Source organism: Microcebus murinus, chromosome 7 (genome assembly GCF_040939455.1).
Source record: "Microcebus murinus isolate Inina chromosome 7, M.murinus_Inina_mat1.0, whole genome shotgun sequence".
Taxonomy (NCBI): domain Eukaryota; kingdom Metazoa; phylum Chordata; class Mammalia; order Primates; family Cheirogaleidae; genus Microcebus; species Microcebus murinus.
In genome coordinates this window covers 66,816,470-66,831,853 of record NC_134110.1, presented here as the reverse complement: position 1 = coordinate 66,831,853, position 15,384 = coordinate 66,816,470, and the positions used below count along the sequence as shown (strand labels likewise).

Here is a 15,384-nt window from a genome sequence, read left to right as displayed (position 1 = left end):
TACAGTCTTCAAATGAATGCTGGTTGTATAGGGGAAAATAATTGTACTAGAAGCTAAATCTGGGTGGTTCTCTGAGCTAATAGGTTGTGTGGCTAGTTGGGAAATTATTTAACTCTAAGTTTCTGTTTCCACCTCTGTCAAATTGAGAAGGTATAGCTGCATGATGGGTAATGTACTAATCAGACCAGAAATTCAGCATTCCTTCTCTTTAGTCTCATAATTGCATATAAATTGACTTGAAGTCTCTATAAACAGTGGATTTGCAGTGTGCTTCCTTTGGGATAATTTGGAGGCCTTTAAAATACATTGTTATACTAATATTTGGGTTTGGCTCTCTTGAGTTTCTGATTTTAAATTTGTTGGGATAGGATCTCATAGTTGTAAAATTAAAAAAAAAATCTAAGTGTTTATAGTTTGCAAACTAGTTGAGGACCACCACTTCAGTGATATGAAAGGTTAAGGGCAGTTTAATGTCATGTAATATTTTCAGGTTCCCATTATTTTTAAAATGATGAAATATTAAATAGAATTGCCATGGAAATAGCAAGAGTGAGATAATATGTTATAACATTTTGTGGTTTATGTTAAATCATTGAGTCTGAAGTGCAATCCTGTGAAACTAGGAAGGTGCTAATGATTCCCATTTAGCAAATGAAGAAATTGAATTTCTAAGAAATTAAGTGACTTGCTCAAGGTTACTTTGCTAATAACAGGAGGAGTCTGGGACTAGAGGCACATCTGATGCCATTTCCTGTTAACCTTTCTGTTAGGATTATGTAGGGGAGATAATCTTAAAAGATTTTTAGTCCCTTCTATTATGTGTTTACTTGTCTTTGAAGTGTGACAATTATGTATTTAGAAAGATGAATAAAGGTTAATAGTCCAAAGTTATAAGTTTATACTACTCCTTGAGTTAATAGCTTTTAAAAATTTCCCTATATGTATTTTCAGTTATGGATATCAGGCTACCAGTTGTGATAGAAAACAGATTGGGTGGCGACAGGATGAAACTAATTGTATAATAGGGTATCAATAGTTACTTGAGTTGCCACATAATGTTAGGCATTCACTTGGCTTGTGCTCCTTGGAGGTAATTTCTGGGTATAAACCAGACAACCTGTTCATCAATTTTCTCCCTTGTGTTAATGGTGATAGATTTTATGTATCCTTCCCTACTCATGACAATGGTGATAGCTTTATTTTGTTATGTATCCCTTCCAACTCCTCCCACCTCCATTTTTGAAAATCAGGTTGGAAAATATAATTCATGGGTGCTATAGAACTTTGTTTTGCTATAACATTGTTATGCTGTACTTTTGCTTGTGTAATATATATGGGTAGAACAGACTATTCTTTTTTTTTTTTTTTTTTTTTTTTTTTTTTTTTTTTTTTTTTTTTTTTGAGACAGAGTCTCGCTTTGTTGCACAGGCTAGAGTGAGTGCCGTGGCGTCAGCCTAGCTCACAGCAACCTCAAACTCCTGGGCTCGAGTGATCCTTCTGCCTCAGCCTCCCGAGTAGCTGGGACTACAGGCATGCGCCACCATGCCCGGCTAATTTTTTTTTTATATATATATCAGTTGGCCAATTAATTTCTTTCTATTTATAGTAGAGACGGGGTCTCGCTCTTGCTCAGGCTGGTTTTGAACTCCTGACCTTGAGCAATCCGCCCGCCTCGGCCTCCCAAGAGCTAGGATTACAGGCGTGAGCCACAGCGCCCGGCCTAGAACAGACTATTCTTTGGAGCAATCACTTTGGGTACTTTTGGTCTCTGTGGCTTTGGTTCCCATTAGTCCTTTGTATTCATGGCTTTTCATGTCTCAGTATTCCCAATAACTAGCCAATGAGTCATCAATTAGCTGGGCCTTGGGAGTGGTGCTTTATGGTGGAGTGACTGTGAGGCTTACTTCTCTGTCCCTTTCTGAATCTCAGAGAGATGTGGTGAAGCCCTGCATGTAAGTCTGTATTAACTTCACTATCTTTCACCTTACTAAGGCTTTTGTGGAAACCTGAGATAGAATTCCTATGGTGTTCTTACCTGTCTTAGGAAAGATGGCTCTGAGAAGTTTAAGAAAGGTCACCCTGAGAAAGTCTGTTTGTTTCCTAAAGTAACCAATGTTTTTAGAGTAAGTATTCAACATTGTGTGTTCCTATTGGTTCACTGTGCTTTCTCTCCCTCTAGCCCCCCAGGTTCGCCTAATAGTCTTGGCTACTTCCCTACAGCTGCTAATCTTAGCGGTGTCCCTCCACAGCCTGGCACGGTGGTCAGAATGCAGGGCCTGGCCTACAATACTGGAGTTAAGGAAATTCTTAACTTCTTCCAAGGTTACCAGGTCAGTAGCTTGAAGAAGAAAAATCCTCAGTGCCCTTATTAAGTTGATTTGCCTAAAGATTGCAGCCAGGAAAGAGACAGATTCTATGAAACTCAAGTGTGTACATGTACTAATGGATTTGCTTATTGAAGCAAATAGATCCAGAGTCAATGACCCGGGGACTGACTAGGTTAGAACTCATCCTCTTGACAAGGTTAGGACTTTTCCATGTTGTCTTAATGTTGGTGTTTTTTGTTTTTTTTTTTTTGTTTTTTTTGAAAACTGAGCAACTTTGGGAAAGTTCTTTAGGGCACACAGCAATATAGGTGTTTTCATCTAGAATAGGATTGGCTATGGAAGGGGTTTTTCTCAATGGCAGGTGTCAAATCCTTGGCTAAAAAAAAGTATTTAAACATGGAGTTTAAAGATGAATATTTAAAGAGTGGTTAGAGCTCTCTGCCTAACCTGAACAAAAACATTGCCCAATGCATGAGAGACTCAGTGAGTCTTCAGATGGCAATGGCTTAAAATGAGCATTTGAGTATTTGAGGAGCCCTTCATAAAATGATCTGCTATTAATTCTAGTGAAGGTGACATTTGCTCTTGACAGTTTTTTTCCTTATCACTGTCTGGTCTATCAGTTGTTTTCAGACAAACTAAAGAATGAGATGATTTTTAGTAAGAGACCTTTAACAGTTGATAAAATCTCTTCCTTGCCATCTTATCTGAGTAGATACTTTTCCTTCCTCAAGTCACATAAGTACCTAAATTTGAGTTCCCTCTTTCTTGCCATATCTAAAAATAAGTACCTTGTAGTCTTTTGATTGAGCTAATAGCAAAAGTTGTCTCTTTCCTCCTGGAGCTGAACTTTGCTTGAGTCTTCAGATATAAAAAGTTGTTGTAGGTATAGTTGCCTAATCTAAAATAGCCCTGGGGTGTTTACCATACAGCATTGTAAGGGTTGTATCTACAGATGCTGTTTAATACTAGAATGGGTTTATGAGTTTGGTATCCATGTGTCATCTCACGGATGTCATCTCAGCTCAAGGTATCTCAGGGGTGATGCTATGGGCCCCATACTTACTACATCCCATAATTGTCTCAAAGACTTTTAACACACAAAGAGTATTTTCTGACAAATGAAGAAAATCTATGACTGATAGTGAAAAACTGAATGAAGGTAGACAAAAGATGTGTTTTATTATTGCCTGGCATAGCACATTCTTACCAGAAGTGAGATTTTTTTTTTAAAAAAAAGAGGTCAGTAGATATTTTACTCTTCCCTAAACAATTAAGCTGTCTTTGGAAGACCTTGAAATGGGTAAAAGTTACTTTCCAAACTTGGTGTCTGATTCACTAGATTATAAAGGAATAGAAAATTTTACGGAAAGTTTACTAAAAAGGTTGCTTAATCTCATGGAGAAAACATTTTGATTATTGTATTTCATTTTCTCCATTGATTTCCAACTATAGAAAGTTTAAGGAAAGGTTCAGGCTTTAGTGGTCAGTTGAATCAACTGCTTTTTTGACTAATCAGCTTTTACGTGTACACTTAATAGAAATAAGGGGTCTTACACATAAATTAGTAATGAGATTAAGCAAAATTGCTCTTATCATGGAAAGTGTCATGGTTGGCATTTGTGCGTGTTTATTTTACCACAAACATAGTAGTGATTATTTTTAGATTGGTGACTAAAAAGATTGACGTGCTTTACAGTTGAGATAAAACAATTTCATTCTGTAGCAGTTTTTTTTTTTAGTAGCTTCTAGAGTCATTCAAAGTATAAATTATTTTGTCTCAAAGCATCCTGTCTATTTCTGAAGTGCTTAGAATTTATGAACTGGATTAATGAAGTAGGATTACACAGGAACCTCAATTATCTAATTCACTATATCAAATTATTCCATTATCTTCCTTTAGTAATCCGATCTATGAGACAGTTACAATGCATGCATTCAAAAATCTTTATACCTAACCTAATTTCGTTATCATTCTGACAAAAGCTCATATTTTCTACCATCTTTAAAAAAATCCATGCCTTCTTATTTGTGGCTTTCTGTTCTCAGTGATTCAGGGAATAGCCATTTGTTATGAAGTTCCAGATTCCTTTTTTTTTTTTTTCCCTTTTTTTTAGACAGAGTCTCACTCTGTTGCTCTGAGTAGAGTGCCGTGGCATCAGCATAGCTCACCACAACCTCAAGCTCCGGGGCTCAGGTGATCCTCCTGCCTCAGCCTCCCAGGTAGCTGGGACTACAAGCATGTGCCACCATGCCTGGCTAATTTTTTCCTATATATTTTTAGTTGTCCAGCTAAATTCCTATTTTTGGTAGAGACAAGGTCTCGCTCTTACTCAGGCTGGTCTCGAACTCCTGCGCTCAAATGATCCGCCCACCTCGATATCCCAGAGTGCTAGGATTATAGGCATGAGCCACCATGCCTAGCCCTAGATTACTTAGATTTGACTTTGTCACAAGATAAAATCAGTGGGTGAAATTTAACAACAAAAAAACTATGTTCTCGTAAGTGTAGTCTGTGTTTATCTTTACCTGTAGTATATTTATTGCTGTCAATAAATATTTAATGGGAGATTTTAATTTTATTTCCAATTATGATTAATTTTATATAATTATATAACAACTGTATATAACTAAACAAATATCCAGGCAATAATTAGCTGAATAAATGAAATTTTTCTTTTTTTTTTTTTTTTTTTTGAGGCAGAGTCTCACTTTGTTGCCCAGGCTAGAGTGAGTACCGTGGCGTCAGCCTGGCTCACAGCAACCTCAATCTCCTGGGCTCAGCTATCCTACTGCCTCAGCCTCCCGAGTAGCTGGGACTACAGGCATGCGCCACCATGCCCAGCTAATTTTTTGTATATACATATTTTTAGTTGGTCAATTAATTTCTTTCTATTTTTGGTAGAGACGGGGTCTCGCTCAGGCTGGTTTCGAACTCCTGACCTTGAGCAATCCTCCCGCCTTGGCCTCCCAAAGTGCTAGGATTACAGGCATGAGCCACCGCGCCCGGCCTGAAATTTTTCTTTTTTCCCCATTTTGAAGCTGGAAATATTTCTTGGTCTCTGATTCTATATTTTTTTAAAAAAATACATATACATATGTATATATCTTGATATAAAATGGCATGACATTTTATAAATGTTTCCTTTAAGTACAGTTTTTAGGTGTATTTCCCCCCAACCTTTAGCAATATTCATTCCATAAAACTACTCCAGCTTTGTGTTTTCCATTTTTCATTTGGGGTTTGGGGGTAAAGCCAGAAAGAGCAAGGATTTACCAAAAGGGAGAAATTCTGATAGCCAAAGCAAGATACAGGGCATGGGTTTTGCTTTCAAATCTATAGTCTTGTAAAGTTAAGGTACCTGAGTTAGGTCCATTTTGACAATTAGATTAATAGAACAGAATTTATGAAGATAAACTACCATGAAAATATTTGGTAATGAGGACATCATTCTAATCAATAAAATAAACATCAACTTATATTTCAGTTGATGGGCCTCCTACACTGAAATGGACCCTCAGGTATTCTTATGCAATTCCTTTTACTGTTTCATTTGCTCTTTGTGTTACCCTTTACTTTCAATGGCTTTGCATTTTCAATAAATGCTAGGTTTTGTTTCTTTTTAAAGTATCAACTTTAATCATGGTTTCTTTGGATTTCTCTCTACTAAGATTTTCACTTGCTGCCCTACTGAGAGAGTTGGATATTACAAATACATCTATTTAAAATTCACTGGGTTGTTTAGAATTACTGGATATTGGACTTAATGTACACTGGCTTGCAAATGGTGCCCAAATATTTGATATCTAATCATACCTGTGGTATGATGGAAACTGCACTATTAGCAAGATCTTAATGTTTGGTCTCTTGGGTTCTTGTGGTATGGTGGTGTTCTCTTTTTTTTAATCCATGTGTTCACTCCAACTTTCTTCCTAAAAGAGATTTTATGATGTTTATACATGCTGAGTAGGAAGTGAAGGTTGGGCCAAGCACATACATATGCGGTTTGTTCCAGTGTTTACTTGTTTCCTACAGTCTAAATGTCCTATATTATTGTTGGTAGACCTATTTAGTTGAAATATTAACTATCCATAGTGACAGTTTGTCCATCTTTTGATCCTGTTTGTTTTAACTTGCATTTTAGTATGCAACCGAGGATGGACTTGTACACACAAATGACCAGGCCAGGAGTCTACCCAAAGAATGGGTTTGTATTTAAGGGCCCCAGCAGTTAGATCATCCTCAGAAAAGAAGGTAAGGCTCTACTGATACAAGTTCAATTATAAAGGGCCCAACAAATAGAGGTCAAGAATCTTAAGGTGTTTAGAATTCAAGTGAGAGAGTCTCTTTTTTCTTCATTGTGACGGAAGAATGTCAGAAATCCTGGAAGGAATGGAGACTGGAATGAAGTTTGTCATCTTAGTAGATAGTATCTAAGCAACATTTATGGATTTTGTATGTGATTTCGGGGCAGGGGAAAACTTTTCCATCTGGAAAGTCATGAGTGTGGTACAGGTTGGGTATTCTTTTTCTTTTAATTAAAAGTCACCTAACATAAAATTTACTATTTTAAAGTGTCCAACTCAGTGGTTTACTATGTTTACAACATTGTACAACTACTACCTCTATCGAGTTCTAAAACAGTTTTGTCATTCCTTCTTTTCTCTCCCAGTGGCTCCTGACAACTAATCTGCTATCTATATATTCACATATTCTGGATATTTCATATAAATAGCATCATATAATATATGACTTTTTTGTGTTTGGCTGCTTTCACTTCATGTGTTTTAAGGCGCACTCTTGTTGTAGTATGTATCAGTACTTCATTCCTTTTTATGGCTGAATCATATTGCATAGTATGGTTATATCACTTTTATCCATCAATGGAGATTTGGGTTGGTTCTACTTTTGAGTTACTGTGAATAGTGCTGGTATGAGCATTCATGCACAATTATTTGAGTATCTGTTTTCAGTTCTCTTAGGGGTATATATATATATATATATATATATATATATATATGAGTAGAATCGCTGGATTATATCATTCTCTTGGGTTGAATTTACTTTTTCCAGTTTTCTTTTTTAAAACAAAAATGTGGCGAAGTATATATAACACAATTTACTATCTTAACAATTTAAATGTACAGTTCAGGGACATTAAGTGTACATTCACAATGTTGAGCAAACATCACCACCATCCAGCTCCAGAATTTTTTCATTTTCTCAAATGAAAACTATATTAAATTAACTCCCCATTCCCCCTTTCCTCCAGCCCCTGGCAACCACCACTCTACTTTCTGTACCTGTGAATTTGATCCTAGGTAGTCCCTCACAAGTGGAATGATTCTGTGACTGGCTTATTTCACTTGGCATGGTGTTTTTAAGTTCATTTGTATATACTTTCATTTTTTTATTTTTATTTTTTTTCTGGACAAGGTTCCGGGGCCCTAAGAGAGGGGAGCCCCAGAAGTCGCCCTGTGTATACTTTTAAATGTGCTTTATTCCAAAATGCTTGCGAGGTTTTTTTTGCATGTTGTCTTCCTTTTCTAAAACTAAATCTAGAGGGAAGGAAGTTTCTTTAGAAATAGTTTTTCGGATTTTTGTTTTGGTTTAGTCCTGTGGTCCCCTGTTCCCCCCAATTTATCTACAGCTGTTTCGTTTCTTTTTTTTTTCTTTTTGAAACAGAGTCTCACTTTGTTGCCCAGGCTAGAGTGAGTGCTGTGGCATCAGCCTAGCTCACGGCAACCTTAGACTCCTGGGCTTAAGCGATCCTCCTGCCTCAGCCTCCTGAGTAGCTGGGACTACAGTCGTGTGCCACCATGCCTGGCTAATTTTTTTCTGTATATATATATATCAGTTGACCAATTAATTTCTATTTATGATGGAGACGGGTCTTGCTCTTGCTCAGGCTGGTTTCGAACTCCCGACCTTGAGCAATCCACCTACCTTGGTCTCCCAGAGTGTTAGGATTACAGGCGTGAGCCACCGCGCCCGGCCTACAGCCGTTTCTTAAAAGATACATTCTATGCTAGGCTCCCCCAAGAGATGAAGTTGTAGGAACATGTTTAGGAATTGGTGTGGCTTACTTTATCATGGTTGACTGTTTGCTGGCATGTTGTTTTCCAATTTTGTTAATGTTTTCATGGCTGAGGACCCTGTGGGCTTTAATTGTATGGATTCTAAATTGGAAATGGGGTTACTATAATGCTCTGTCATCCTTGAGAATTAAGAATTCTGGCCGGGCGCGGTGGCTCACGCCTGTAATCCTAGCACTCTGGGAGGCCGAGGCAGGCGGATTGCTCGAGGTCAGGAGTTCGAAACCAGCCTGAGCAAGAGCGAGACCCCGTCTCTACTATAAATAGGAAGAAATTAATTGGCCAAGTAATACATATAGAAAAAATTAGCCGGGCATGGTGGCACATGCCTGTAGTCCCAGCTACTTGGGAGGCTGAGGCAGCAGGACTGCTTGAGCCCAGGAGTTTTTGAGGTTGCTGCGAGCTAGGCTGACGCCATGGCACTCACTCTAGCCTGGGCAACAGAGTGAGACTCTGTCTCAAAAAAAAAAAAAGAATTCTCATTTTAGTCCCTCACTGTGAAGTGCGGAAACTGCAGTTCTGGGTTGAAAGTGACAGTTTTTCAGATCTGCTATTTTCAAAGAAGTTTCAAGATGTCTTGGTTCTGCCAAGGACCATATGTGTACTTTGCAGGAGGGATGGGGTGTTCTCTAGTCTGGGTCCCAGTGGTGAGAGTGCATTATTCCAGCCTGTTGGTATCCTTTTTGGTTCATCCTTTGTGCTTCCAAGTGTTCATCATTCAACACCTTTGATAAACACATCCTGATCCCTGGAGACTGTGACTATCACCTCTGGCAAAAGCTGTGAATTAAGGTTCTTGAGGGGAAGTGCATGTCATGGGTTATCTGGGTGGGCCCTAGATGCAATACCTACATGTACTCTTATAAGAGAGGCAAGGGAGATCAGACAGGAACACACATAGTAGAGTGATGTTACCAGGGAGGCAGAGACTGCAGTGATGTGGGCACAGCCAAGTAATGCCTACAGCCACCAGGGGCTGGAAGAGGCAAGGAACAGATTGTTACTAGGGCCACTAGAGGACATGCAGCCCTACTGACACTTTGATTTTTGACTTCTGGCCTCTACAATTGTGAGAGAATAAATTTCTGATACTTTAGGCTACCAAATTTATGGTAAATTGTTACAAGGGCCATAGGAAACCAATACAGTGTTCTGAAAAATATGTTGAAAGAATGATCTCGATCAGGTGCGGTGGCTCACGCCTGTAATCCTAGCACTCTGGGAGGCAGAGGCGGGTGGATTGCTCGAGGTCAGGAGTTCGAAACCAGCCTGAGCAAGAGCGAGACACCGTCTCTACTAAAAATAGAAAGAAATTAATTGGCCAATTAAAAATATATAGAGAAAAAAATTAGCCGGGCATGGTGGTGCATGCCTGTAGTCCCAGCTACTCGGGAGGCTGAGGTAGGAAGATGCCTTGAGCCCAGGAGTTTGAGTTTGCTGTGAGCTAGGCTGACGCCACGGCATGGGCAACAGAGTGAGACTGTCTCAAAAAAAAAAAAAAAAAACCAAAAACAAAAATGGTGGCTCAGGCCTGTAATCCTAGCACTCTGGGAGGCCGAGGTGGGCGGATTGCTCGAGGTCAGGAGTTCGAAACCAGCCTGAGCAAGAGCGAGACCCCGTCTCTACTATAAATAGAAAGAAATTAATTGGCCAACTAATATATATATATATAAAACTTAGCCGGGCATGGTGGCACATGCCTGTAGTCCCAGCTACTCGGGAGGCTGAGGCAGAAGGATCGCTTGAGCCCAGGAGTTTGAGGTTGCTGTGAGCTAGGCTGACGCCAAGGCACTCACTATAGCCTGGGCAACAAGCGAGACTCTGTCTCAAAAAAATTAAAAAAAACAAAAAAACAAAAAACAAAACAACAAAACGATCTCACTGTTGGTTATAGGATCAGTTAAAGGTTGCTAATTCCCATGACAAGATCTGGTAAAGAAGTTACACTGTTTTAGTCTTGTTTTGCATTGTCCTGTTAGCCCAGCCTACACTTGTTAACTACTCCTAAGAACCACTATAGATATTCCACCTTTTTTGTCATAGAAACCCCAAGGGCACTTCACAAGTCATTGAAGATGCCCAGCGTCTTTTCTGGGAAAGAGAATGGGTATTTGGCTAAAAGAAATGTCACCTCAGATGGCCAGGATGGTTTTATTCCCCCACTCACTATTAACTTCCTAGGTTGTTGTCTTTGTGTTTTTCATTTTGTTGTTTTGTTTTTACAGCATCTCTGTCCCAGGTTGGACTGTAGTTGCGCAACGCTAGCTTACTGCAACCTCCAACTCCTGGGCTTAAGCGATCCTTCTGCCTCAGCCTCCTGAGTAGCTGGGACTACGGATGGTGCCACCATGCCTGGCTAATTTTTTATATATATATCAGTTGACCAATTAATTTCTTTCTAGAGATAGGGGTCTCACTGTGTTGCCAAGTCTAGTATGGAACTCCTGGCCTCAGTGATCCACCTGCCTTTTTTTAATTTTTTTTTTTTTTTTTTTTTGAGACAGAGTCTCGCTTTGTTGCCCAGGCTAGAGGGAGTGCCATGGCTTCAGCCTAGCTCACAGCAACCTGAAACTCCTGGTCTCAAGCGATCCTCCTGCCTCAGCCTCCCAAGTAGCTGGGGCTACAGGCATGCTCCACCATGCCCGGCTAATTTTTTGTATATATATTTTTAGTTGGTCAATTTCTTTCTATTTTCAGTAGAGTTGGGTCTCACGCTTGCTCAGCAGCTGGTGTCAAACTCCTGACCGTGAGCTATCTTCCCTCCTCAGCTTCCCAGAGTGCTAGAATTACAGGCATGAGCCACCATGCCCAGCCAATGTTTGCAATTTTAAGTTTCAAAATTATCTTTGTAGGCTGGGTGTGGTGATTCACACCTATAATCCCAATGCTTTGGGAGGCGAAGACTAGGGGATCACTTGAGGACAGGAGTTCAAGACTATACTGGGCAAGTAAGACCCCATCTCTACCAAAAAGAAAAATAAATAAATAAATAACTAGATGTTGTGGCACACACCTGCAATCCTAGCCATTCAGGATGCTGAGGCAGGAAGATCTCTTGAGCTCAGAAATTTGAGGTTATATAGTGAGCTATAATTGGGCCACTGTACTCCAGCCTAGGTGACAGAGCAAGATCCCTGTCTCTTATTAAGAAAAAAATAAATAAAATTATCTTAATGTCTGCTTTACTGTAGCTGAAGGGGAAGAGGAAACATTTTCTCCTCAGCCTTCTGAGATTGGTTTTTGCTAGCAATTAGGAGTTTGCAGTGTCGTTAATAAATAGTAAAACTCCATTGGATATCACTGGGATTAAAAAGCAGGTTTGAAAGCCGGGCGCGGTGGCTCGCGCCTGTAATCCTAGCACTCTGGGAGGCTGAGGCGGGCGGATTGCTCGAGGTCAGGAGTTTGAAACCAGCCTGAGCAAGAGCGAGACCCCGTCTCTACTATAAATAGAAAGAAATTAATTGGCCAACTAATATATATATAAAATTAGCCGGGCATGGTGGCACATGCCTGTAGTCCCAGCTACTCGGGAGACTGAGGCAGCAGGATTGCTTGAGCCCAGGAGTTTGAGGTTGCTGTGAGCTAGGCTGACGCCACGGCACTCACTCTAGCCTGGGCAACAAGCGAGACTCTGTCTCAAAAAAAAAAAAGCAGGTTTGAGAAGCCTAAACTTTTAACAACTTTTTATCCTTTTTTTTTTTTTTTTTTTTGCCTTTTCACATTTTAATATGGAAATGAATAGGTTTAAATTTGGTCATTTATAAAGGTGATGTTTCTTAGCATTATATAACGTGCCAGGAATGAGGAAGGTGGGATTCACTGATTCTGGTATAATAACTGACAAACCCAGTTTACTGACTTAGCTAGATCCAAGGTCTCACTCTCTGTCAAGCTCTCTCCATAAGGCCGCTCCTAGCATCACCTGGCTTATATCCTTTTATTTTCCACTCCATAAGCAAGCCAAGAATTGCATTTCATTGACCTGCCTTATGTCCTTCTCTGAAACCATTGTGGCCTCAGATATTCAGGGCTCTAGTCAGCTATGTCTGGGTTACTTGTTCAGCTCAGTGGTAAAATTGACTGTATATGGGCTTGAGATTGGGTGTGGGGGCAGTTGTTTGAGAAAAAGTCAAGTGCTATTGCCAAAAGAAGAGTGAACTAGATTTGGGGCAATAGTGTTGAGTCATTAATAGATTTTCCTATTTTTATTTAGTATTCAATACCTGGTGTTTTAAGCTGTGTGCTAAACTGTGGTCACTTTGCAAACCACACTTAGAAATTGCATTCTAACAAACTAGTGTTTTTAAAAATACCTGTTATTGTTGGTATTGATATTATTAATGTTAAATTTGTACCAATTGTAGAATCTGTTATGAAAACAAATGTAATCTTGACCACATTTCAAACTGGCCATCTGAAACAAGACTGAATTCTGAAGCAGTATTTATATTTCTGTCTTCATTCTTTTTTCTCATTTACATGCCAAAGTATACATAATGCCTGTAAGTTTTCATTTTAAGGTTTTTGTGTGGTGTATAAGTAAAATAACATGGTAGAACCAATCTGCATTAGTTCAAAACCTAGATCTGCCGATTACTAGCATGATTACTCTGTGCTTCAGTTTTTCCATCTCTAAAATGGGGATACCAAGGTCATCTAATAGGTTATGTGTGGGGATGAAATAAGTCGATACACACAAAGGTGCTAATCAGCCAGTCATCACTGGCAGGTCGAACTCATACGTTTGCTGTTATGTCATGCCTCAGTGCTTCTTACTGACCTGAATGTTTTTGTTAGAAATTGCTTGAAACTTCTTGTTCTAGAATTTAATTTTAAAATTTTGCCTTAATGTTTTTATTTTGATAATATTATTGAACCTCTAATATCAGAAGAGTGCTGTGACTAAGGAATGCATGAAAGTCTCTCATGAAGAAGCTCAGTTGAGTGGGGAGTTGAGAACATACATGTCAAACACACATGGTAATACAAAGGGTAGGGAGCTGGGCAAAATACCAGTTATGTAAACCACGTAAATTTCCTTCACCAGTGCTGTACTCTCAAACATTTGCCAACTACGTCTGTGTGAAATAAAAACTTGGAGTATCTTAAAGCTTTTTTGGTACTTTTTGGAATTCTAAATCATTTTTGTGGCTGCTAAGAATTAAATTTAGATACTTTAATATTTCTTTTTATTCATTTTTCCCCCAGTGTTTGAAAGATATATGGTGATCTTCAAAATGCCAGATACAAGAAAACTTCTAGCAACTTCAGGGGAAGTTCGTCTACACTCAGGCTGCAGTATTTCAGCAAACGTGATTGGACAGTGGGCCTGTGCCTTATCTTTTGGTGGAGTGTAAAATTTGAGCCATTGAAGCCAAATCCTTATAGCAATTAGCATGCAGCACACCTGGCTCCTTGCTGATTGCAAACCAGGCATTTAAAATGTGAATTTGAAATCAGATGTCTCCATTACTTCTAGCTAAAGTGACATCATAGGTGTTTCCTAAGTTTTTAAGTCTTGGATAAGAAAATACTCCACCAGTGTCTACCATCTCTACCATGAACTGTCATGGAAGCTTCACTTTTGTGTATTCCTATTTTCTCTCCATCTCCCTGTCTTCTGCACAATCATTCCCTCTTGCTAATTAATTCAAGTGTAAAGTCTTGGAATATTTAAATCACAAACTTAAGGAATGAGACACAATTGGTATTTTGGCAGCCTTTTGGCCATCATGATGTCTTACAGTTAAAAAATCAATTAAAATTATGTTTAAAACACTTGACAACAAATTAGAAGAAATGGTGCACCCTCCACAGAAATAACCAAGCATGGATCTTTTTCTCTGCAGGTACTAGTTGTAAATAAGAATGAACTAGGGGCCAAAATGCAAAACCAAAAACGAAGCAGCTACATGTAGTTAGATATTTCTAGTTTGAACTGTAACTGAATATTGTGGCTTCTTATGTATTATTTTATATTGTACTTTTTTCATTATTGATGCTTTGGACTTTAATAAGAATTCCATAGTTTTTAATATCACAGAAATGAGACTATTTTGAACAATGTATTCTAGAAAACAACATACTAACTGAAGTGAATGCCTGTATATATTAAAATAGCCTTAAACCTTTTTCTCTGATGCCTTAACTGTCAAATAATTAAAACTTTTAAAAGCATAGGACTATAGTCAGCATGCTAGACTGAGAGGTAAACACTGATGCAGGTAGAGCAGGTACTGATGCTGTCAGTGTTTAGCACTGTGTGTTCAGCTGTGTTTATGCTACAAAAGTGCAATATTGGACACTAGCTAGTACTGCTGCCTCATGTAACTCCAAAGAATAAAACAGGATTTGATTTAATGCATTGAATGTTGATATTTCTTTTGTTACTCTTGTTGTCCTGTGCTTGGATGCAATGCCATGCAGATTTATGTGGCTGCTATTTTTATTTACTTTGTATTACTTTGATCAACACCTTGAATGGAGAGCCAAAAATGTCCCATTTCAGCTGACCAGCAATGGCCCTTTGAGTGTAGTAGAAAATTAAAAAAAACAACATTCTATGTGAAAATTGGTGATAACTGGCACTTAAGATCAGAAAGAAAGTTGTTTATACTTGATGCCTTAAGATGCTGTCTGCCCAAAGCTCTGAAAGACTTTAAGATATGCGGTAATACTACAATACTACTGAGTTTTTGTAGAATTGTTAACATTTGATAATAAAACTTGCCTGCTTAATCTCAATGTTTGCATTCTTTTGTTATTAGAAGAATTATGGTAATGGTGCAAGCGTGTAGATCAGGGGTCCCCAACCTATGGTTAGTTGTGTAATTATTTTATTGTATATTATAATGTAATGAAATAAAGTGTACAATAAATGTAATGGACTTTAATCATCCTGAAACCATCCCTCCTATACCCGGTCCATAGAAAAATTTTCTTCTGTCAAAATGGTCCCTGG

The 15,384-nt window shown here is 38.7% G+C and overlaps 1 protein-coding gene across 3 annotated transcripts in view; it reads left to right on the top strand.

The window, feature by feature from the left end:
- Window positions 1-15,161, top strand: part of ESRP1 (epithelial splicing regulatory protein 1) — a 64,063-nt gene extending 48,902 nt beyond the window's left edge. For 2 of the 3 annotated variants that reach the window (XM_012772849.3, XM_076005154.1), the window contains 3 exons: window positions 2,180-2,330; window positions 6,473-6,582; window positions 13,632-15,161. In XM_012772849.3, coding sequence (XP_012628303.1) covers window positions 2,180-2,330; window positions 6,473-6,547 — 226 coding nt within the window. In that variant the 3' untranslated portion in view covers window positions 6,548-6,582; window positions 13,632-15,161. The remainder of the gene's footprint in view (window positions 1-2,179; window positions 2,331-6,472; window positions 6,583-13,631) is intronic. The other variant, XM_012772847.2, reaches the window with a different exon arrangement.
- Window positions 15,162-15,384: the final 223 nt, after the last annotated feature.